General features: G+C 42.5%; 1 protein-coding gene across 1 annotated transcript; it reads right to left on the reverse strand.

The window, feature by feature from the left end:
• Window positions 1-170: 170 nt before the first annotated feature.
• cxxc4 (CXXC finger 4) lies at window positions 171-25,609 on the reverse strand. Its single transcript, XM_071912987.2, has 3 exons — window positions 25,490-25,609; window positions 22,480-23,418; window positions 171-596 (listed from the first exon to the last, which is right to left on the reverse strand). Exons 2-3 carry the CDS (start codon window positions 23,302-23,304, stop codon window positions 552-554), a joined length of 870 nt encoding a protein of 289 aa, XP_071769088.1. The 5' UTR covers window positions 23,305-23,418; window positions 25,490-25,609; the 3' UTR covers window positions 171-551.
• Between the last annotated feature and the right edge of the window lie 239 nt (window positions 25,610-25,848).

The raw sequence follows: 25,848 nt of genomic DNA on the forward strand, positions 1-25,848 counted from the left end.
ATTACCAGCGACGATCTTACACTTCCCGCAGCCAGAGGGGCATCTGAAAACCATTTGCAAATGAAATAAAAGACAAAACTGGATAAGATGATTCAGTTTGATACAATAATTTAAAAGTCAACAAAAATGAAAAGTTGAAGAATAATCAACAAAATAGATTATTGCTCCAGAGTAGAGTGTGTTGTGTTTGTTATATCATCAATCCTTGTGGCCTCTTCTGTTTGACGGATTCAGTATGATTGTATGATTGTCTATTGAGTCCTTTACATAGGATTGGCTGTAAACTTACAGCCACAACACTGAAAACACATTCATAGACACCAAAAATATACATTATGATACTGTCAAAAGGTACAATAATTACACAGAAAAGGAAATTACAGAGTTAAACCAACACCATTATGTTTTCATTTATCTTTTGTCCACTTTTCTTCTCTCCTCCTCTCCAAATCTGGTGGGGGTTTGGGTTCTGTGAACCCCTCAAGTGCTGCTGGCAGAGAGTCAGAGTCCCACCTGCCCTCCTGCTGGATGGGCGGCCATGGCTGGCCGCTCTAAAAGAACCACCGAAACGCCTCGCCGTTGTTGACTGGTGTCCTCTGTGGGAGACACAATGTGAAGGAGACATTTTAAGTTGCAGGTTTCAAGGTAGTCATGAAGTCTCTCCAGATTATAGCAAGTCAAAAAACATTTATGTGTAGAAATTACAGACACATTTGAAAGTCAATAATCAATAAAAGTGTTGCCAGCGGTGGATCATAGCAGTTTGAAAGAGCATGTACATTCAGTAAAATAAAAACCCAGCAGAAGGGCACTTCAGCCCAACCCCAAACCCAGTATTTCATCAAAGAGCAAGCCAAGGTGATTACATCCACGTCCCACCCACACCCAAATAATCATTATGCTGGATGAAATATTCAATACAAATTCCCAAGAAGCAACAATGAGGCATTTAATTACTGTGAGCTCTAGCCGCAGTGAGGGGGAACAGTGCATCATTTCAATTTGAGCCTGCGCCAACACCCGCCCCTCCTCCCTCTCCCCCAAACCCCTATGCCAGAGTGACAGCCTCTCCTTTTGGAAACTCATTTGGAAGTCAGAAACATAAAATACTGAAGTCTCCCACCAATCCCCATGACCAATTAGCACATTTTTTGATTATTTTTTCGCTGTTGACGGGGGGAAAATGGTGCATGATCACAACTAAAATCACTTTAGTCTGAGAGGAGGGCAATTTGACATTTTAATAACAAGTGTCATCTGTGACTCTTCAAAGGCATGCTGATGAGCGCCTCAGAGCTACTGCCTCTACAGTTTTTGGACCACATGCAAATAGTATTTTAGGTGTGTGGATGGTCTAGCATAAGGCCTAGCAGTGACACACTACATCCTCCACATATAGACTTTTACATTACAGTTAGAATTTTGAGCATTTTGAAATTGTAAAGACACTTGTTTTAACCCCCAATACAGTTCCTACACACAAACAAGCAGTTTGCCCTCTATAGCCAGTTTTCTCATGTAAATAGCATCGTGGATCTCAGACGGGAGAAATACTTACTTAGCATACACCAGGTTAACAGGCAGTGGGGAAAACCACACTGCATAAACTATCTGAGTGAATATGAGTTTGGTAAGCCAGCCAATGACAGCGCCTGATTCAGCATGACAAAACAGACATTATTAGGTTATAAGAAGGGCAGTGAAATAGCTGACGCTGTTTTACTGGGCCTAGTAACTACATCGCCCCCAAACATAACAATGAATTAGAAGTAACATGAAATGAATAAATGAAATAAAACGGATCTGTGCCTGCCATATACTGTATGCCACACAGTTTATGGGTGACTTCCTCATTAGATGAAGCTATCACCCCACTCTGTGTTTTTTCACTCAACTGATTATCTCCAACAGATCAACCCAAAGCCCACAGTCACATTCCTTGCAAGGTTAATCATCACAAAATTGTCTTGTGAAGCCAATAGATAAGACCCACACTAAGACAAAGTTTAATTTCTGAGTAGGAAGAGCATAAGAAATTACACCTAGAAATGATAGGCCTAAACTAAGCCTAGTCTACAGGCTAGACTAACAGTCAGCCGTCACTTCACTGGCAGGTTCTTGCTCATCACACTAGTTCTGGAGGCATGCATCCATTCATATGTGTGTAGGCCTACCGAAAAACCCCAAACATTTACCATTTTTCACACTACATTAAGCAAGTACTATTACCCTTTCAAGTGAATAATGCAGGGCCTAGAACAGCAGGGAACCATCATCACTAATTTAAATTTATGGACGAAATGACGCACCAAGATGTTTCGAAGGGACGAGACACCCTCACTCTAGATCTGACGTTATCTATGCTTAATTGCAGTGAACAGATGCCCTCCCCCTTGTTATGTCACTGTAGCTCCAGTAATTGTTTTTTGCCATTTATTGGAAGCAATCAAGCTTTTTTTTTTTTAAGATTATTTTTTTTATGGCATTTCAGCTTTATTAGATATTTCACAGAAGAGAGAGACAGGAAGGATGGGTGAGAAAAAGGGGAACGACATGCGACAAAGGTCCCGGGCTCAAACTCAGTATGTTCGAGCCGACTGAGCCACCACAGCATCCTGGAGGCAATCAAGCTTTATTGAGAAATTCAAATGACTTGTTTTTTTCTTGTGTGCCAAAAGTAAAAAAAAAAAAAAAAGTACAGTTCTCGCCTATTTTTTCTTGTGGTTTACTTGTGGAAAGAATATTCCACGTTCTTGTCAGCACTGAATGCTCAGCATGCTTTTAGCACTCTGATGCTGAAATTTTAAAATATTTCAGTTTAGAGTAATAATCCACAACATTTTTACATCAATAAATGTCCATTTTGCTACTCTCTATCTCCGATTGATACAACACAATAGTGATTCAACCTGGTGTCTGGTAGGCCTTTCCTGGGATAAATCCTCTGGTGCACATGAGGTGATACGTTTCATGTTTCTGGCAGCAGTAACAGCGGTTTGTTTGCAATAAATAGAAGAAGAACTGGGTAGTTAGCATGAGCAGCGATAGCCGCCATGGCTGACCAGACAAAGAAAAGACCGTTACCTACAGAAACTCAAACTGCACCAACAGAAAATCCAATCGAAAAGACGTCACAGTACTGGATGCATTTTTTCATCTCCACAGCAATGACCGCTTATAGATGTTGCCAAAATAATAATAAAAATGTGTGTTACCACTTTAAGCCAACAGTGTGAGGCAACAGCTACCAACTAGCTGTTTCTCCAAGCATTTCTAGAGCACCACTAGCTGAAGCTCAAAGCACACAGGCTGTTGTTTCCTTCTGTAATTACATTTTTATTTTTAAAATAGCAGTGTTACAGGCAGAAGTCATACAGCAATCAAATATTAGCTATTGACGGATGTTGGATTATTAGCTAATGCTGGGGACACACCACAGAACCTTTGGGCTGATTATAGCTATGGCCATCAAAACAGATTCAGAGCAGATGCAAATGGACAGTGAGCACAGTTGATTCTGTTGTGTGTGAGGGTTAAAGGACTTTAATGTTTTGCCTCCAGATCCAGTCGGGGCCGTCACAATTATTCCGAATCTCAGATGTTGACAAGTCTTGACCTATTTCTGTGAGCTGGTCAATGACTCATGCTGCATTCACGTCATATGGAAAAGATGGTTGACACGAGCTTACTACTTGAAATTACCATTCACGTCAGGTGGTAAATACTACTTGGAAACTACTTGGGTTTGGCAAAGGACTCTGATTTCTCTGACTTCCTGAATTTTGACATCGGCAGAAGGAAGTATCTGATGTCAAGTGGGAAGGGGATGATATATTCATTTCAAATAAAACGATCAAATTAGCGATTTTCATCATGTTTAGTTTGCTGTTTAGTTTAGCGAAACTCCAATGTATTGCTCACTAAGTGCGTGTGTGCTGAGTGTGAAAAAGCTCTGAATAATTACCACCAAGAGCAACCAAAGTCTACAGAAAACTTCAATCATGGCGTTTGATGGCTTAAAAATGGCTTTGAACACGTGAACACTTCCTAATTGGTGCTTTGAGCCGTCAAGTCGTTCAGACAGTTATTCCCATATGACGTGAATGCAGCATCAAATCTGAACAGAGGCTGCCAATAGCCAGAATTGAGCATGGGAGAAGGAGGGAAAAAATACAGGAAGTGTGGAAAGAAAAATACTCCACCTCCATGTTTGTTTTGGTTCCGTGTTATGGTAGTGCGAGAGCTTGTGCTTTTCATGAGACCGGGGTGTTAGAACTCAGGTTGTGTGTAATCCCAGTCTTTACCTCATCGTCAAGTGTGGGATCTCAGAATCCAACCCGGCGTCAAGTGTGCGCCTCTACGATGCAAAATCTGCAATGGCAGTCATTATGTCCAATATTTCCAGTCTGTTCAGCCCTATAGTGTCCCTAGCCTAATACTACACATGTCATCTTGCCTCTACTAATTGAAAATATACATCCTATGACATTAAGACACTCATCCCATTCAGTGCAGAAGCCTGTGAGTCTGATGAGACAACAACAAACACAAAGTTAAAATGTCAGAAGTAGAACTTTATGCAGAATTTATGAGAAGAAAGTTAGCTAACAAATGACGTTAATCTTATTCAGTATCATACTGAATACATGCTCTCTAAAGATAGCTTTAGCAGTCTTTATTTTCCTAATAGGATTCCTATGATACATAGGAGTCATACAAAAACAACCCTTCAATGTATTTTTTTGTGGGTCTACTGTAAAATTCTGCTGTAACTAAAGCGCAAAATCAGTTACGCATGTACTATGTTCCTAGTGCTGTCCCTTTTTACTGTTTCTTTTAATCCCTCTGAAATTACACTACTTTGACAGACATAATAATAATAAAGCAGCCAACAGAATTATGCAAATTCTGAACAACAAGATGTAATATGAGTGAAGGGTGACTATGCTAAGTGTTTTAAAACCTATTGGCTAAATGGAATTTGGTTTCAATGACAGAGGAAAATAGTACAGGGTTACATGGAGATGCTGCGACCAGAAATGGATGGAAACAGAAATAGAGCGGAAACCAGAGAGCTCGAGAGTTTGCGAGTGGGGGAGAACAATGAGACTAATCTGTAGTTTAGCGCATTTCCATGTTCACACATAATTAAGAAACAGCCAGGCTATCGGAAAGCGTCTCAACGAACAAATCCCTGGGAAAAAAAAAGAAAAAGGGAAGAAAGAACACGGCGCTGGAAAAAGTCTGACAAAACTAACATCATCCAACAGCCGACAGATTCAAAAGCAGCAGAGGCCTCAGTCTAGAACGTGATACTCTAAGAGCCGAGGCGAGGGGGACAGAAAGGGGAGGTGAGAATGTTTATCTTGATCCATATTCTCACATTGATCAGTCCCTGGTGGAAGTGTGGCTCGCCAGAGACAATAATGACCCTGATCTGGGCACTCGGCATGTCTCTGTTTTGTTAAGTTCCCGCGTTATCGATCCAGTGGGGCTCTTGAGTGCTGCTTGGATTCACTCCCGGGCCCCCTCGCCTCGGCACACTGCAGTGACCAGGCACAAAGAAGGCTCAATTAGCACAGCTCCGCGTCGCCTCGCTCCCCCACCTGCATGCGCCTTCAAAATCACTCCATCAACCGCCAGGGAGAGAGAGGGAGAAAAGACACGAGAAAAACAGAAACAACAGATAGAGAGACAGAGAGAGACAGAGAGAGAGAGAAAAGGACAGAGGGAGAGAGGGGGGAGCAGACAATAAATGAGCAAGGGAAGGGTGGGGAGAAGGCAGGGGTTGATAGTGTTACACCCGGGACACGGGAGCAACACCAAGGTTTCACCTCAAATCAAGACGCTATGGCAGCGGCTCAGCCTCACGTCAACACCGCTGCCTCTGCAGCAGAGCATACATAACAACCTGGCTGCAAAGACGCACAGAGGGAAAGACAATATCCTCCTCTGGCAACGAGCGCACACAACCCAGAATTGGACGGACCGGAGGAAGAGGAAGAGATTTTCGGCAGACCTCAAATTAACCCCCGCCACACCATCGCAGTGTGCGGCGTATTCTAAGTGTCTGCCAGTGACTTGCGGGTGATAACAAGACTGAAAAACCCTGAGATGTGGTGGAATTATTCTCTGTGGATTGTGGCGAGGCGGTGTGAGGTCTCTGGGCGACCATGACACACCCGTGATACTAATTGAGCCTGGCAGGTGCGGTTAATGCTGAAGCCTCGCACGTCCCGGGCTGATTGAGAGGGAGGTGGTGGGAAGACGGGGGGGGGGGGGGGGAGGGGGGGGGCTAGCTGGGACGGGAGGCTCGAACGGGACGGTGAATCATAATCAAACCAGCAGGCTGATACAGTGTCTGTCAGCGCCGCTCTCAACTCTCCGCTCATCAGCACAGCCTAATTGCGGGGACACATGCATGCACACGCAACATAAACTTCCGACCACCATCTAAAAAGATCAGGTTAAGCCTCGCACACATCCCTCCCTATCTTTTCCTCACACCCCAAAAAAAAAACCAAACACACACACACACATGCACAATCCTCATCCCAAAGCCCACCACCGCCCCCCCACCCCCTCGTCCCACCCCCCTCCCCCCTCCTCCCCTGCAGCCTTGGCGTCACACTGAGCTGGGGCCAGAGATAAACCACTCAAGACGATGAGGATGATAATGGCAGACGCCGCAGCGCCTCAAAATTCAATCAGCGCCGGGACGTCAATGCGGATGAGTGTAAAAGTGAAATATGCTCGCCGGCGTGTGTTAAAAGACGCCACACAGGGCTTGCAGAAACAACAACAACCAAGAGGACGATGAGGGAAAAAGCTGGAGAGGGAAAAAAGCACGATGGGAAAAAAAAAAAGGAAAAAAAAGAAATGAAAATAATGTGCCTCTACTACTCCGCTTCCCGGCACAATCCCACTGGCATTCTGAGCAGCCCTACTTTAACCACAGACTGTGAATAAATTACCCTTTTGAACTCGGGGTGATTGCAAATGTGCCCCGGTTTCTCTTGAGACATGTCTGGCACTAACCCTCAGCTCTACCCTCCCAGCCAGCCTTGTCACAGAGCCCCCCCCCCAGCCGACACACACACACACACACACACACACACACACACACACTCTCACACACACACACGATCATAAAACTTTTAATTCACCATAATTAAGGGAGACAATTTCTGTGAACTACAAACTCTCCTTCTCTCCCTCTCTCCTTTTCTGTCTAGGAATTTTCAAGAATCTCCTCATGCTCTGAGAGAGTGGGAAAAAAAAAAAAAAAAAATCTGTGCTAGAGATGAAAAAGTGGCCTGGAAAAAAAAAATGTGTAGTGCCTGAAAAATCAGAGTAGAGATGGAGCGAATAGAAGCAAGAAGCCCAGGGAAGGATATGGGGAAGAGAGAAAGAGAGAGAGAGAGAAGGGAGGAATCTCTGAGAGAGACAGTGGCGCTGGGCAGGTTGAATAGCAGTCTGGGGAGTGTGCTGATGTGTTTCAGAATGCTCATTATAACGCATGGCCCATACATTACCCTGACATACCCATTATTTATTAACTTACGGGCTAGAAACCAGGCCACTTTTCACAACTGCAATCCCTCGGATGCGGCTCTGACAGGCCACGAACAAAAATATATAAATAAATATCACTCTCTCCTCCTCTCTCTTGACACGCGCACACACATGCACACACACCAACTCCGGCTGACACCACTTTAGTTGCCTGTACGCTGACTGTTTTTTTTTTTAATTTTTTTTTTTTACATAATTACAAACACATTTCACACAACACCTGCAATGACTGCAACTGAAATTTGTGCGCGAGCTCAGGTCAACCAATTTGTTTTGTTCCCCCCCCCCCCAAATGTGTTGCACTGCTTTGAGTCCCCAAACAAAACCAACACCTCTGAAAGTTAGCCTGCGCATAGTGTCTCTAATAATCTTAATATGAAATGACTGTAATGGGGGGGGGAATTACTTTGATTATTTTCTGAGCTAAAGGCGGATAAAACTGCGAAGAGAGAGGAAAGGGGGGAGAGAAGAGGAGCTAGGCAAAGAGCATGTTTCATCAGAGTCGAGCAAGGAGGGCTTTGAGAGCCAGCCAAAGATTCAGGGCCGATCTCCAGGTCTAAGAGAGAGGGAAAAAAAAAAGTTTCAGCGGTGCAGTCAGCCTTAACTGATGTGTTATATATTGCCTGTCACTTTATTCTGCAGGAATATTGGGGCGTTGCCAAGCTCAAACCTGGAAGGTATAGCAATCCATCACCTGCGCTCTTACTGGGGTTGGTGGGTGGGGGGGGTTGAAATCTCATCTTGAAGCTTGTAGCCAATATTCTAGCCACCCAATGCCGTTTATAAAAGGACCCTCTCCAAGGCCGCTATCACGGACAGACCACTCATCTAGTCATCCACACGCCGCTGCCTCCAGTCCTGCGCCAAAGTGCCGTAACGCAAACAGACCCAGCTCCGCCCCGAGCTTAAAGCTTCAATATTACTGGTATATGCGCAATGATAATGATCAAAAAAAATGTCAATCCATTTACTGGCGATGATAACTTGAAGGTGAGGAGGCTGGCTGAAACGGAAGAAGCCATTTACTGGGATGGAAGCATCTCTCTGGTATCTGATGCTCTGCCATGTGGATTAGCTGTTTGGAAACGGTTGCTCCAGTGTTCTAGGCTTACCAATACATACAATAGATGAAATAAAGGTACAATAAAGGTACAGTTCAGAAGTATAACAAATAGTGGAGTTTATCTATCTATCTATCTATCTATCTATAAATCAAAACCATTACATTCTACTTAAATCTAAATCACAACAATCATGTATCTATATGACATTGAATTTTCCTGCTTTCCCCTTGTCTCATATTGCACTAAAATCTACAATTTTGGGAAAGCTTGGTTTAATCCCATGCAACACAGACAAATCCAAATTTTTAAGCAGTATACTGAATGTGAAATATGAGAAATTAGGCTCTATGACCTTTGATATCATTACCTTATAGGCCAACAGTACATTTTATTAAAAGCACTGTCCATCAGGCCACTAATTTTTGATTGATTCCTCAGGTTACGGAAGTCCTTCAGTATAACTTTCAGACTATGATAATAACAATATGAACCGTAGGAATATCAATTCTAAAGCCAAAAACATAGAAATCTAAATCAAATAGCTCCCCAGATCTCTGCAATATACTTATTCAAATCCATGACTCAAGAATGCAATATTCTGCGGTGTTATGACAACAACCTGAGGTGAACTAAAATGTCCCTTTGTGAGTGAAAAATGGGTGCTCATTCATTAAATAAGGCACATTTGTTTCGGCCTTTTCTGTGGCTTAAATATCTCGAATCGTTTTATTTTCACTGCATAGCGCAGGTCATTTCATCACTGCAGAAATATGAGATTGTAGGGCTGCATTCAGCAGAGTGTGAGTGGGGCTTCAAGGCCTGTGGGATTTAAGCACACGGAGGTCACTTCCCCTCTGTCATTACATACCATTCATTTTTCACAGATGCCATAAAAGCTGGCTCCGAGCCGTTCGGAGTAATGCGGCTTCGGTTAGCCTTATCTACAAGGGAAACCAGAATATCAGATTTTTTTTTTTTTTTTTCAATCAATACTAATTTTTACATTTTTGCATTTTACTTCGTCAAACCACAGTGAGACCCTACAGATGTCAGGCAGACACTGAATTTCTAGTATTGTGTCAACTGACATTTGCCACAGCATTTAAATTTTTAGCTCACATTCTGCACAACTCATTAGCTCATTTGAAATTTAAAAAAATAAAATAAAACTGTCAAATCCTGTGAGGGCTAACAAATTAACTGGCATACCATAGGCTATTGCTTTCCACCTGATTTTCTTCTAAATATGCATTCAAATGGCAGCACAGACAACCAACCCACTTCAATATGCTCACTGCACTAATGCATACAGACAAAGAACCCAAGTGCGCCGCTATCGTAATAGCATACCAATACAGAAATACAGCTACAATCTTTTAACTCAAGGTCCCGGCTTGCACCAGGCATCCGTTCGAGCAAATCAAGCTAAGTGTATTGCGGATATTTGTGAGTAATGAGGAATTTGGGAGTTTTTTGCTGACTAGGCACGTATGGGCAGGGGTGGAGGGGGAATGTATGATGGTGTGCTTAAGAGCTCTGCCTGGGGTGGGGGGTGGTCACAGGGGGGAGATTAGGCTGAGGGGCAGCGAAGGAAAACCAAATCCATCTCCATCTCAGAAACATCCTAAAGCAGATTACTTACTTCAGTGGGAGAAAAAGAGAGGGAGGAAAGCGAGAGGGAGCGGGAGAGTGTGAGATGGATGAGAGAGTGCAGAAAGCGAGGGAGAGAGAGTGAGAGAGAGCAATTAGCATAGATGCAATTCTGGCACAGTCCTCTGACTTGATATTTGACCTTCTGCGAGAGCCTTGCCAAATATCGCCTGAGAAGCGCAGACGGGCCATATGGCAAAGTGCTGCTGGAGGCTGTGTGCAGTGTGACTCTTCCAAGCCTTCGTATGCTAATGGGGGAATGTAATTACAGTGCAGTATTCCTATAGGAACTTTATTTTACCAGCCTCCTATAGGAGTGGATTTGCAGTGATATGGGCCAAGCCTCAGGGATTTTGCAAGTATGGGATGAAAATATACTTTTATCGTACAGTGAAGAAAACAGTGGGCGGACAGTGGAATGGACCTGGTATAACTGGGGTAGTACTGTAATATGCTTGATAATGAATGTAGTAGAGATGCACGGGCCACCGACACATAAACATATCCGAACCCGCCCGAAAACCGATCTGCCAACCCCCCCCCAAAAAAAAAGTCAGACAGCCAGGAAATTTTCCAAAGACTCTTGTGTAACTAAGGCTATACGTAATGCGTGCGCAGGATATAATGTATGGTTTTCCGTTAATTAAATTCAAATTTCATTGAAATTTTGTTTATAATTGCATTGTGTGTGTACTGTGTGTAGCCTGTTTGACCCGTACCCGCCCGACCCGTTCTCAATATTATCTTGGGTCGACCCTAACCCGCCCCACCCACGGGTTACGGTCGACTAACACACTAGTGATGCGCGGTTGTAGAAGACAATTCAAACACCTGCAGTGAACACTTAACGTTAGGGTTATTTACCAACAGATGATATTGTGACAGCTAATCTGAATTGTAAACAGGTATTCTAAGTTAAACGTACCAGCAGAATTTGAAACTTGATGACTTTGGCGGCCCCTTGAGTCCCTTAGTGGTAGAAATTTACATCACTGTCGCAAAGCTGTTTTTAGTGTAGCAGGTGTGGGATTTATTAAGTTTACCCAATGCTAACGAAACAACACTCTCTCACTGCTGTGGTGAATATATGAGTGACGATATTTTTGCTGGCAAGTATTTTAGTTACAACTGGATTGAGCTAGCAAAGCAGTTTTGTCTGACAGATGTGGAATTCATTAAGTTTGGGCAATGCTAACGAAACATTTTGGCAAGCAGGCTACTATGATACTGAAAGACAGCTAACCTAACAGAACCTAGCAGTATAATAGAGTGGATCTTTTCTTCTTGACAATATGTGTGTACTGAATGGTGTGGTTATCCTGATTATTCCAGGACTGTATTAACTTCAACTACAGCAACAATTGATGCTGCACACCTAGCTAGGCGCTGCGGGACTGGACAGCATCTGCACCTGTCTGTGTATTTGTATCTGTATGAACAGATAGAGCAATTCAAAGTGAGTGTTGTGCTGCACTATGTCTAAATTCATTTGAGAATGATATATTGAGGTAAATATTCTACATGTAGGGGCTTTAAATTTACTGATATCGAGACTTTCTGCAAGGAAGTCAAGGGCTTGATTTGTTTAATATTGCCCACATCAGGAATTCTGTGTAATCTTGTGAATTTTTCTTTCTTGTGAATATATTTAACCTTAATTATGGCATGCCAGGTGTTTTGCTTGCCAAAAGTGAGTTTTGTGACATCAGCTTTCTTTGTCAACAAAGCATCAGCATGCATCCATCAGTAATGGTATGAATAAAAATGGAAAAAGGGCACTATAGGCAGCCACGACTGGAATTTAATGGTGGATGAAAGCAAACATTTACACACACTTTCATTAAAGAATGGCTTTCATTGCTAGAATAATGCTTCATACTTAAGAATGCTAGTAACCGATTTAACTCATCAGTATTTGTCATCAAAGTAAGGAGCAATGGTGTAAAAGGGATCTTGGAGACACTTATTTCATTTTGGTGTAGTCACAAGAATATTCTTCCCTGCACTGTAAAAATAACACTCATTCCATGACTACTTACGACTCCCTCACCCTAACATAGAATGAAATCTCACGCCATGCTCCCACATTGTGTAAAACGCTTACGGATGTGGAGTCTAAAAGCATACCTCTGTCCATAATACATTTAAAGAGATATTTGGGTTAAAAAGGGAGAGCCTTTTTGCTGCTCGAACGCTGCTCAGACGCCCTGCCTCTTCCATTTATCATGCATGGTAAATCCCTGCCCACACAGACGGAGGCTGAGCCGACCCCACTGGGAAGGCGCTGAGGCAGCGCCCCTGGGTCAGAGGCTGCCGTCTGCAGCCAGGATCACCTACCTGCTACTCACTACAACAGCGCCGGCCTCCATTTCAATTAGCTTCACCTAAGTACCCTTGTCCAAGTAAAGCACTTTTACACACGGCTACTACAAAGCTAACTCCCCACTGGGAGCAAACCCTATATGGAAGACGGGGGAGCTTTCAGGTGCTGTGGAGATTTCAGGAAAACAAAACAAAGAGATGCAGCGGTGAGGTCAGTCGAGCTCTGAGATGGGAAAAACAGAGCAGCTTGAGCAGAGGGAAGGGCGGGCGTCGTAGGGATGGGAGTGGGGGAGGGGGGAGACGAGCAGGACACACATCGAGTGTGCAGATACCTGAGGGATCTGGTATGGAAACCCCCAATTTCTCAGCCAACTTCCAGCCCTTTGAACAGTGGAAGACGTCAGCAAGCACGGCGAGAAGCCATGTGGGTGTAACGAAGCGAGGGCTAAGCGAGGCAACATGCTGCCAGTTCTCTGAAATGTTAAATTGAAATGCAAAGTAGGAGCAGGCCTCCTTGTTTTGAGCAGATTTCTCAGCATCTGTGTGGGAGCCCTTAAACTCACAGGTCTATATGCAGAGCTCTGCATATTTACTGGAAATCAACATAATATGTAGGTTAGGATTAAAAAATATACACGGCTGAAGTTGAGTCCTTAATTACACTCAGGTAGGGGAGACTTTAGGCAAATTAATCTACATCAAATTCACTAACAAAAGTTCCAATTAAGTAAATAAGGTTGGAATATGTATAGATAATTTTCATGAAGCAGAATATCTCTTAATATTGCCTGTCAATTGCAGTGCCTGTACATTGCGCTACTTATAGGATACTCAACCTTTATTACAGACTGTATAAGCAAAATAAGCAAGTATTAGCTCATGTAGGGTTAGCACAACATGCGGGAAGGTACTGTTAGTCTAGAACATGGTCAGTTAACTCCTAACCAGTCATTAGGTTTAAGTGATGGATACTACTAACATATTGATATACTCTATTATCAAATCCAAGCCTGTGGAAGTAGGAAAGCTCAGTTTAGTTTGATGTAATTTAGCTGATATAGACATAAAATCGCATTGTAAAATCAACCTTCTGGGCTTGTGAAGAAAACCTCCCCTAGGAAGACAGAAAAACAAGAGTTAGAGCCATAAGACTAATATTATACCTGAAGAAACCTAAAGCGATGAAATCCATAAATAGGTTTGACCTAAACTGCAGCTTGACAAAGATAAAACCAAGAGAGATATCGTTAGTAGAAAGCCAGTGGGCAATGTAATATGCTAAAGGCAGCATTTAAGACAGAGCTAATCCAAGCAGACTCCCCCCTGCTTAGTCATTCTAGCTCCACACTGATCAGACAGGGAAACCGGTCGCAGTTTGTCAAAACACAGCTTGCACTCTGAGCAGATTGAAATCATTTCACTACTCAACAGAATTCCTCACACAGATCTTTCTAGGAGTGACAACAGGCAGTGAACAGCTCAACGGTTTATCTATCGAGGAGGACAAAGGGGCTCTCTGCTCTTGAATGAAAATATCCACCTGATGTCATCAACTCGTGCATCATAAATCCTATCCTTAGCCCGGGGGCCACAGACTGACTTCACGCCTCTGTGACACTCTCTAACCCCAGGGTTTCTATCAGAAAAAACCTTGAAATATCTTTCTGGGCATGGTGTCAGATGCTTGCCATGAAATATTCATAATTTGAGAGCGGCGGGACAATAGAGGAGGTGGCAGCATGCGTGGATTTGACTTGCAGAAATTGAGACGCTTAAACCACATTGACCGGTTTCTATCCCATCACCGGTTGTCACTCAGAAATTCACTTCCACGTCAGTTTTCTTGGGTGAATGGCACAAATCCATCAGTCATTTTTACCATCCAATAAACTGCTTTTATCCTTTAGATATTTGACTTAGTAGTGTATTTATCTAACTGCAATTTCATGTTCCTATATATTAAATTTCAATCAAACTACAATGAGGTTGAAAAAAATGTGGACAAAGACACATTTTGCGACTTTGTAGCCCAACATTGTGATCTGTATTCTGTAACTTTACAACATAAATTATACTGGTAATGAGGTTAAAATACAGACAGTTGGCTCTGACTTGAGATCAGTTTCATCTTTGTTGGAGAACAGTTCAGAAGATTTCTGCATTTTATTCCTTCCATTTCTGGGAGCCACAAGTATTAGGGCAGATTGCCATATAGTAAGCTACCAAAATAGTAGACTACAGTATTTTGTTAGGCTGTTTTGCAGGCAGTCTGGAGAAGTCTGCATCCCATACATATCACCAGAATCTTCATATTTTATTTTCAGGTACTTTCCATACCATCCCAACCTCTTTGCAACTTTGCATTTCAATGTCACGCATTGGAAATTGAGCTGTGAACTACACTCTGATTTAAGCTGATGTACAAAAACATGGTTGGGTGGTTAGAACTACAGGGGTCTGAAGTATAAAACAAGCTTTAAATAATCTTGCTCCTGCTACAGAACATCGGTAAGGACAAGATTCTCTTTAATTTGTCGTTCCCTTCCTCCCAAAAATATATTGATCTCTTCCATAACATTTAAAGTGAATTAGCAATTAAGTCAACACGATCTGCTTGCATGTGTGACTGATAGAAATGTGTTGCCTTCAAGGGAATTTTCATAAAATATGTTCTGTCTAACAGCCGTATAAAATTTATATGTATTCAGTAATGCAATTGTTTTATTAATCAAACCTTTATTTTTGTACATAAGGCTTAGTTTTAGACCTAAGACTTATTTCCATTAAAAAAACAAATGGTTTTCTAGGGCTAGGATCAATCTGTGTTTGTAAAATTGGCCCTATGAGTTTTTGCAATTCATGAAACCCCCACACAGTTTTCCATAAACAGAAGCATTTTGCCTGCAGTACTTATGATCATTCATGCTCTTTACAGGTACCAATGGGATTTCTCCATTGTTCACTTGGCTAGCTTTGCCTTTTAGATATTTCGACTTTTGGATCCCTTAAACTGGCTTTCATAAAAAGGCCGACAGACCGTATTGACATTGTGAAATAGCCAAATTGAACGTATCATAATTTTATCATATGGCATGAGAGAATGCTATATAGGCCCATCAACTGTATAGTTCAACATAAGTCTGTAATTAATGAATGAATGAGCATAAAACCACATAAGCCTGTAAGGTATCTGGGATGATTTTGATAATACTACAGTAGAGTATTTTTTTTTACTAGAGTATTTTACCCAGAAGACAGTTGTTAAGCCTTCTTTTTCTAACAGGTAGCCAACATATCTGGTTTATTATTCATCACTTTCTTGCCTCTCTTCAATCCTAGCCCACCAATTAAGATGTGAGTCTCTCTCATTAAGTTGTTTCTAACCTCAATGAGAGAGACTCACATAAGTCAAGCTGCACAAACAAAGATATGGTGTAAAATAAAGTGATGTGCCACATGTTCTCCGCATGAAAGTCTGACCAAATTGATCTGGGATAGAAACAAATGAATGGTCCTTCATCATCAAGATCATTTGTCATTTTGCAGGTTTCCTAGGCAGTGTAATCTATTATAGGTGACTGTTTTTGTATAATGGCAATATAATAATATAGCTTCAGCCTTTCTGTGAGCAAATGTGATCTAGGCAAAATGAAAGTAGCTTTGCCTATTGGAGAAAGTTGGTGATAGTTAGTGTTCTCGCTGTATGAAGCTCATTTGTTTTAGCAGGTTTCAATAGGCATTCATAATATTATCAACAGCCCTGCAAATAGCTGTGCAAATAGCTTGCGCTGATTCAAACTGTGCAGAGGATCCACATGGAGTTCTGCAATGCTTCTCATCAAGTTGCATCAACTTCTCTGCTAATCTGTCTCTTCTGGGCATGATTCATCGATTCAACTCATTTGCCACTGGCCTTGTTGCAATTATTAATTTCGAGCAAATTATTTTTTTTTAAAAAAGAAGAAAGTCCAAGGCACTCTTCTGGTAAAAAGTTTAAAAGCCTTTATTCAGATGGCTATTTCATGGTGAAATTCTTAAAAACACAGACAAAGCTTGTGCATGTTAAAATAGAACTGGGTTACAACCCACGCGTAGCGGCACAAACAGCCTTCTTCAAATTATTTTTTTAATGGAAAAGGCTTTCTAAAAATGATATAATGCCATTGTTTAATTGTTACATTAAGGCCAAAACATAAAAAATGTGTTGCTGTCCAAATTGCTTGAGAGCTCACTGTATTTATGCAGAACCAAACAGCTGGCTGCAACGCTCTGCCTTCGTTGCAAACCACAGATGCATTTACTAAAGACTTTTCTCTCTCACTTTTTTCATACAGGCTCTCAGTCAGTAATGACGAGATACCTTTTAACTTCTCAGCCAGAGTCAGCATCAATAATTTATTCTCATCTGTTTAAAATTTAAAGTGCCACACATTAACGTCCTCCCGCACCTGCACTTTCACGCTGTCCACCCTCCACTGGGCTCCTTTCTACCCCCCAGCCCTCTCTCTCTCTCTCTCTCTCTCTCTTTCTCTCTCTCACACACACACACACACACACACACATCCCCCATCCCACCCCTGCTATAATACAGGCAATGACAATGAGTTCCCTTTCACCACTGAACCAGGGATGTTAAATCAAACAAGGGCAGAGGAGGCGGCAGACCACAGTGTAAGGGCATCGTCCGGACGCCTCCGATTACGCTTTGGCCTTAATTGGTGGCAGTGGCAAAAACTATGAATTCTTTAACAGTGCAGTTGTGCCTTCCTGAGCACAGTAAAGGCCTAAGGAGGATAGCTATGTGGTGCAAATGGAAGCTGACAGAAAATCCACACTGTACGACAAATCTTGGGCAAAAAAAGGCATGACAAGGAATAAGGGGGGCCGTGCTCTTAAGTAGCCGAGGGTAGCTTGCAGGGAAGATGTGTATAATTAAGCGGTCTGCATCGCGGTTCAGATGGCAAAATCCTATTGTCTTGACAGGAGCTTAAGGTTGCCCTTTAGGTTGAGATGCGGTGAGGTGTCTGGCCTCATTTTTCTTTTTTTTTCCACACTCCCCCAGACCTCCGCCGCCAAATTAATCTGCAGTTTTAAAGCTTGAATAAATCCAGTAAGTTAGAGATCTGCAGATCTAAAGGCCGTCTGTTCCTCAGGCTTTTCCTTCTCTCCTTTTTTATTTCTTTACCCCCTCTCCTTTGCCCACGGAGATTGGCTGGGAGCACTCAGTGTTATCTCCAGGGAGGCAAAGGTTGGGGGGAGGAGGGGGGGAAGGCCACAGATTTGTCCTTATCTATTCTGAGCACACCTAAAACAAATTAGACCTGGCTGCCGTTGCTTATTTGGCTCCCTCGCTCTCATTAAGGGGCTGGATCCAAGCTATTTTCCTCAAGGTCCTGCTTCCTACCATTTTGGGGGGTGTCTTTTATCACAATAGCAAAGGTTTCCAGGCGGCCATGCTACCTTTTCATCTCACCCATTTCATGTAGTCATATCAACACGGCACAAAGAAGAGCGGGAGAGGGAGAGAGAGAGAGAGAGAGAGAGAGAGAGCGAGAGAGCACACCCCTTCTCTCAGGTGCTATGTTTTCCTGAGCATGGCATGATGCTGGCCTCTGACATTTGTTAATTGAATGGTGGTATCTCCTCAATAGAATTTTGCTCTGTCCTTTTCCTGCTTTTTCTGTGCCACGTTACAGTACCAATCACATTAGAGCCACTCTGGATGTTCTCATGTCAAGGATTTGCAGTATATTGTGAAGGCGAGAAACGCAGTGCTGTTTAAATCAAATCGTACCCATTGACAGGTTCAACAACTCAGCGAGCTCGCGCTTGAATCCTTGTGATTAAGAGGATGTTATGTTTCTATCAAACAGTATAGTGAAGGCAGGAAAAAGTTTTAGACATCTATCTGTGGGCATTAGAGGCACGTTGAAAAATCTCTTGAATATTGAGCGGAATTCACTAGCAAAACCTTGAAAAAAAAACGTAAATTATACATGCAGTATCTACAGCTCAAATTCTGGTAAATGTCCTCAAATTCTGGTTTGATGTTACATTGTCAAGTGTAGCTTGGCTTGAAGTCTAACTGTGAGATGTTACTCCACTGGCCAGACTTGAGCAGAAATCTACTATTATCTTGTTGGTTTGATTGAACAAATGCCTGACGGACAGAGGATAGTGAATAAGAGACACTAATTTAGTTGACTTCCAACAAATCTATGATATTGGACTGGACTGCTATAGATCTATATCAAGCAATAAAGCCTGAATCAAGTCTATACTGCTCTGTTTCAAGGCTTTTCTTATGTCAGAACAATGACACTGACACCAGATCTGTACTTGTCTCAGTGACGTTCATCTTTAAAATACAAACCACGCTATAACATTGTTTAATGGTAAGTTATAAATTGGATGAACTGTGCATATTTTTTAAAGTTTCGTCAATGAAAAATTGTAGCATTAAGAAACACTAAATAACTTTCTCATTCCAATGACAACCTCAAGGAATATTTAAATAATGTATGCCACTTGTAAGCTATATAGACTTTACACTTAAAACTGTTTATGAATACAACCTCCACATTAGCTTCAATCATGAATAACCTATAAAGCAATATAACATTTCACAAGTGAATGAAATCCAGTGAAAAGAGAACTTGACCAAAGGGAGTCTAACAGAATTAGGGCCTGCGCTGAAATGTAATATCAACTTGGGAGAGACCTGAAAAGCCTTGGAGGTTACTAGTGCTATAGTGACAATGTGTTTTGCTTCCCATACTGACTATAGTTAGTTAATGCAGGATATTACCATTGAGCCACTTGTTGGATCCTGTACCCAAAGCACCTTACAGAATGATAAATGTTTTTTTAGTATGGCTGCCCTCAAACTGTGGCAGCGTTAGTGCCATGCTCTATCTGTTGAGCGACAAAAAGACAGCAAGTATATCTCCACTTGTGTGTAAAATTACAAGAATTTACTAAATTTCATGTTTTAAAGAAGGCTAAAACCCTCTTCGTGAACCCTTCAGTAGAAATAAAAGTAAAGTTGAGGTAAACAAACTGCAGAGGCGAAGACACATGGCTTGTGCATGCACAATGTGCATGCCAGCATGTTATTGCATTATAAAGTTGAAGAAGGACCTTTGAGCCATAGGGGCCCAAGCCATGTAAAGGTAACTGCTCTGGAAATGTTAGGTTAGATGAGATTCCTCTGCCAGACTAATCCATCCTGGAGCCTGTGAGCAGCAGAGAGAGCAAGAGAGAGAGAGGGAAGGAGAGAGAGAGAGAGAGGGAGAGAGAGAGAGACCAGAGTCTGCTGCAGAACAGCACAGCAGTGACACAGGGCAATTCTCTAGGGCCTTGCATTAGCGCGCTAAATTAAAGGGGGTATTAGATTAAATTGGCTCTCCGATTTCAGGGGTGTGAGTAAAATTCTGATTTGCATTTTCCACCGCTGCTTAAGATATAATTAGTTCAGGGTGATTCCCATGTGGAAAACACTGACAGCCAAATCTAACTGGCTGCCAGTAGCTTATCGTCTCTTCCAAGGCAAGAGGTACACTCTGCTCATGTTTGGTGTGTGTGTGTGTGACAGTATTTGTGTGTATGTCTTTGTGTGTGTGTGTGTGTGTGTGTGTGTGTGTGTGACAGAGAGAGAGAGAGAGAGAGAGAGAGAGATAGAGAGAGACTGTGCATATGTGCTACTGTGCGCATGTGAAGGTGCATGTGTGGGCTGGAAATTCTCTTCCCAAACTCACTTGATTCATCACACTTTCCTATCACATCACATTGAACTGTGCACGACTGTTTACAGCATAGTCAAGGTGGGAAAAAAACACTCAATATTAATATGTATAAAATGTTGTCAAAGCAAGTGTGCAACTTCACACCTCGCTGATGCCTTCAAACTCAAACCCATTTCCGCAGCAGAAGGTGATTCTGTAATTACAGATGCAGAGCCAAAATAACAATTACTGGTAGAGAAGCCCATAATATCAATTACTGAACTCAGTGAAGGAGCTGCTTCTTTTAAAAGCAAGTTTGGATTTGTTTTGGGGTTTTTCACACCCTTGGTAATTCTAACTGTCTTTGCAAATGGATGTTTTCCAAAAGTGAGTCTACCCATGCATTATGAATGTGAGGCCATCTTCCTGGACACCTGTTTGAGACACCTGTTAGTACATGATATATGGAGTAAACATTAAATGAGCTTCCTATTACCACCTCTACAGTGTGACTTCCACAGTAACCCATCAATAACCCCTGTATTTAAAAAAACACACACCTAAGCTGGCCATGTCTCTGTGGAGTTCTGTGGCGAGGCTTTAATGTTTGGGAATCCTGTCTAAATCATTAAGCCTTAGTGTTCATGCAGTTCAAACCCCCTTTGCTAGGAATTTAATGTTGGAAATTAGCTTTGGATAGCAGTTCAGCCCATCTGATACTGTCAAACATCCAGGCTTGAATCAACAGAAAACCTCCACATTGTACATAGGACACAAACAACGGTGAGCAAATCATATGAATAAATAATAATAACATGTTATGTCTCATTGCGCCCCTCATCACTACATGATCAACAACAGGCATCGTTTACAATCTATTATCAATCTTTCCATAGTTTCCCATAAGATGCAATGAGCACAGGACTTACCGCTCACAAGAGAAAGGCAGTCAAATATGATATTGACATTACACAAGCTACAGAAAACACAGAAAAACACACACAAATTAATGTATATGCATAAATTAACATAACAAAAAAAGTCAGCCGATTTGTGGTTCAAACAAGAGTCAGAAAAACTAATGGCTCTAATTCACTGTGAATGAAGGAATCCATACAAGGTGTTTTTCCATAAGTAGATTAGGTAATATTTTATAATTAACCTCTTTTTCCTCTCTGTGTAATCACTTAATTAATGAGCAAATCATCTGGCCCTCAGGTTGCATTTGTTGGTGACTCATCCATATAGGCTCATGTTAAGTCAGTGAGCAAGTTCAAACTATCAGGATAAAGAGAACCTTATTTCTAACTTTACATTCATATTCTGCTTTAGCCCTTGATAACCAAATGTCAGCTACCAGATAAATCAATTAAAATGATCCTTTATGAACAACATTGCTCCCTAATTGTGTCCTAATGAATTCTCTTGCTAGCTGTCAATTATGTCGGTGCCAAATAATTTTTCTCTTTGCTAAGTTGCACTGATTCCTTTGCCTGCGCAGCTTACCTTGCTGATATGCGTCACTCACTAGATTGATCTATACTTGGCAATAATGACACAAATAGAATATAAAATGATTTCACCTCAACCCCATATGCACAATCAATTCATATAGGATCAGGGGAAGAGGATCTGTCTGGGTGGCTCACTCCCCTCCCCACATAAAACTTGGGGGATGTTTTGAGAAACACCATCAGCAGCCCTGCCATCACTCTCACCATCTCTTGGTGGTCGGAGGCTGAGGCTTTGTGGGATATTGATTCTCCCCATCCAGAGACGGTTTCCATAATTGGTTAAAATGACCGGGTGCAGAGAGGGATGGCTCTCTGCTGAAAACCATTTCCCAGCCCTGCTTGGAGCTGAGCCAAGCCCGGGGTTGTTCGGATGCGTTCCAGCCCCAGCCTGACTGGCAGCAATTAGGGGTGTCTGAGCCAAGCTCAGCTTGCGCTCCGCACAAACACCCCTAATTACTGCCAATTAGGCTAGGCGGGTAGGCAGATTTGAGAAGCCGGGGGGATGTTCAGGCATGGGTGGGCATGGAAACAATTTTCAAGGGCTTAGAACGTGACTGGATGAAAAGGTTAATGCTTTGGAGTGCAAGGGGATAATAACAAAAGAAGGGGAAGCAGAGCCCCGGTTCTCACCTCCAGCGACGAGCCTGGCTTCTTCTTCAGCTCCTCGCATTTCCTAAATTTGCAGATCTGGTGGCCCGTTTTGCGGTTCCGACAACTGCTGCAGACACCACAGTTGATTAGCCGCCTGCAGGGTGCACAGACCCCACACCTTTTCCTTTTCTTCTTCGCTGGGTTTCCACTGGATGCCGAGGAATTATTCTGTGGGCAGTCTGCCAGATTGGCAATTTGAAACGCACTGTCTGTAACGGCTGCTGAGGCTGCGGGGGAGTGAAGGGCTGTCATGACGATGACCCCGGGAGGTAATGAGATGCCCCCTAAAGCCGGAATAGCGGAAAAAGTTCCAACGCGTTCTGGGAGATTCATTATCTCTGCTTCAGCAGCGCCGCATTTCAGCTTGTTCATGCATTCTCCTGCTAAAGGTCTGCAGTGTTCGGGGGATAAGGTAGAGAGGAAATTATTATTTGCCATTTGCAGCGTCTCTGGCGGCACGCCAGGCTTCCCCGGCCTCTGGGAGTCATTTCTATGCATGCTGGTCCTATTAGGGTTTATTGCCGCTGATTTCCTTCCCCAGAGCATGGCGTTATCGCAGTTCCAAGGGGACATGCCAATTCTAGCACTGGGAAAAATGGGCGTCGTGATGCGGGCAATCTTGGCAGTCTGTGGAAATGCCCCATTGGTTTTGTAAAAGTTTGCAAAAGATCTGTACCTTTCCATTTCTGCATTATAATCCAAAAGCTGGCTTAATCCACCATCCTGAAGATTATCCTTTTGTAAGAGAGACACATCAGCGTTCTGTCCGTTTTCAATGCAAAGCGCACTGTTTATGTTAGACATGGCTGAGAGACGGTTGTCAAGGTTCACTAGAAGAGAGTGGGGTTACGGTGGCCTTCGTCGAACTGAAGCTGGTTACGAACAATGTGCAACCATCCTGGTTTATCTTCTCCAGTGCTAAAACAAAAAAACAACAATTACAGATAAAAGAGGCAAATGTCTTCATTCTAATCAGTTTTCATCTCTCTACTTCAACATTTCTCTAAAGATAAAAGCTGAACATTTGAGGAATTCGCTGGCACATTGTTTATACTCTGACGCTTCACAATGGAACGTATCGCAAATAGTCAGAGCTGATCCTTATCTGGTGACAATAATGTGATAGCTGTGACAGACCAACATGTCATTATAATGGGGAAAAAGAATTAGCATGCTTCAAAAAAACAGCAGACTTTCAAGACTTTTTTTTTTTAGATCTCTTGTCAAGGGATTCTTAGATATTTTGAAGGAAGTCCAATCAGCTATCCCACAGAATGAATAAACATACATATGGATAAACAAGGGTACATTTCATCAAATTATATAAATATAATATTCAATCCGAAAAAAATCACTCAGGCAGGCTACTTTAAAAAGTTAGAAGAAAGCCTCACCAGAATCCATATTATACCACAAAAGTAGCCACAACCACAAGCATTTTTAACTACAGCCTGCAATATTCACTCTTCAAAATAATCTACTTTGGGCGCCAAGAGAAGCATAGTTCAATATTTTCAAATCAGTCATCTTATCCGGACGGTAGAAGTGGCCCCTTCATGTGAACGCAGCTCTGGCCGGCCTCTTAAGAGCACCTGGTATTCATTCACCCAGCTCTATTACATTTACTCAATGACAGTGCAGATAGCCACTGGTGAATTTACATCCAGATCATGGACCAGACCAACAACAGTGTCAGCTGCCTCAGGACGGGATGTGTGTGTGTGTGTGTGTATGTGTGTGTGTTTATAGGTGTGAGTGTGTGTGTGTGTGTGTGTGTGTGTGTGTGTGTGGGGGGGGGGTGCTCCATTTCCTCTCTCTCCACCAGTCTGTCTGGATTTGGTTTCCACAGATAAAAGCCCATTAGACACATCTCCCCCTACTTCCATTACCTTTTTCTGGGCTTTCTCTCTTTTAATTGCCAAAGCTGATCCATTGCTGGAACACTAAAGCATTTCAAATCACTTCCATGGTACTACCCAACAGCTGTCTCAAAAATGAATTATAAATATGCACACTGGAATTGGAGAGATCATACTGGGTGGCCTTATTCAAGTCCTCTGAATACTGAAGTGCAGCCCCAGCCTCTAAACGTGCATACAAGGTAAATATTTGCCTTGTTGACACAGCCATAAAATTATTCAGACATTATAATCCCAATATTGTCCCAATGGCTGTGCTATTTTTTTTTTTTTTACATTAAGCCTTGGTGACGCCAAGGCACTTTCCAATGTACAGTAAAAAATAATCCAAATGTTCAACAAGATATTGCTCTTTTTTTTTCAATGACACCTGATATCAAGCCAAGAATCCTATCCACCATCCATTCCAGGTCTGTAGGTTCAATGTCGATGTGCCATCCAAAACAACCCACAGCCACCAGTAAACAAAACCTCCTTGGCTTAATGATCAGCCCTCCTCAGGGTCATTATTACTTAATCAATTCACCCCTGGAGCGAAATACGCAGCCCAAAGGCAATCAAGTCACGGACATTGATTTTCAGCCTGTAAACAAAGTTTAGAGAGACAGAAATGTTCAATACTTGGAGTGGGAGAGAGAGAGAGAGAGAGAGAGAGAGAGAGAGAGAGAGAGAGAGAGAGAGAGAGAGAGAGAGAGAGAGAGAGAGAGGGCGAGAGAGAGAAGGGGAGCGAAAGAGAAAGAGAGAGAGAGAGAGAGTGCGAGAAGGAGAGAGAAGAAAGAAAGTAAAAGCCACGTCCGATGACGAGCCATTGTGCCGCTGCACCACGATGCCATTAATTACAGCCAGTCTGGTCTGTGGTAGACATTCAGATCAAAGGTCATGCAAAGATAATCCGAAGAGGAGGGGGGGTGTAGTGCAATAGTGCAAATAAAACCGATAAAAATTAATCTGACATTCCCCGGATCACTTGGCGGCTACACAGACACAAATCGGGACAGTGGAAAGGGGGGAAAACAGGCATGCGAGATATGACACTGGATGGCAAAATATGGACGGAGAGCATCACCTACCAGGTTCCCGTTGAGAAGAGCTCCCAGATGCTACCAGTCTGCAAACATATTACGGCACATTACTGCGAAGCGATGTGTGGAAGGGGGGAGAGGAAAAAAAAAAGAATGCAAATATGTGAGAAGACGCACAGAAATAGGCGAGAGAGAGAGAGGGAGGGAGAGAGAGAGAGAGAGTGTGCGCTCAAAACAAAAGGACCATTTTTTATCGACTTTCTTGTCACGTTAGAAAAAGAAGAAAAAGTAGAAAAATCAGCGGAAGGTGTCGTAGAAAGGGGGAAATAGCAGAAGGGGGTTAGGTGTTTCCTCTCCTCTTGATCCGGGGGCTGTATTGTGTGTCTGCCTGGTCTCCGCTCAGTCCG

Source organism: Centroberyx gerrardi, chromosome 3 (assembly GCF_048128805.1).
Source record: "Centroberyx gerrardi isolate f3 chromosome 3, fCenGer3.hap1.cur.20231027, whole genome shotgun sequence".
Taxonomy (NCBI): domain Eukaryota; kingdom Metazoa; phylum Chordata; class Actinopteri; order Beryciformes; family Berycidae; genus Centroberyx; species Centroberyx gerrardi.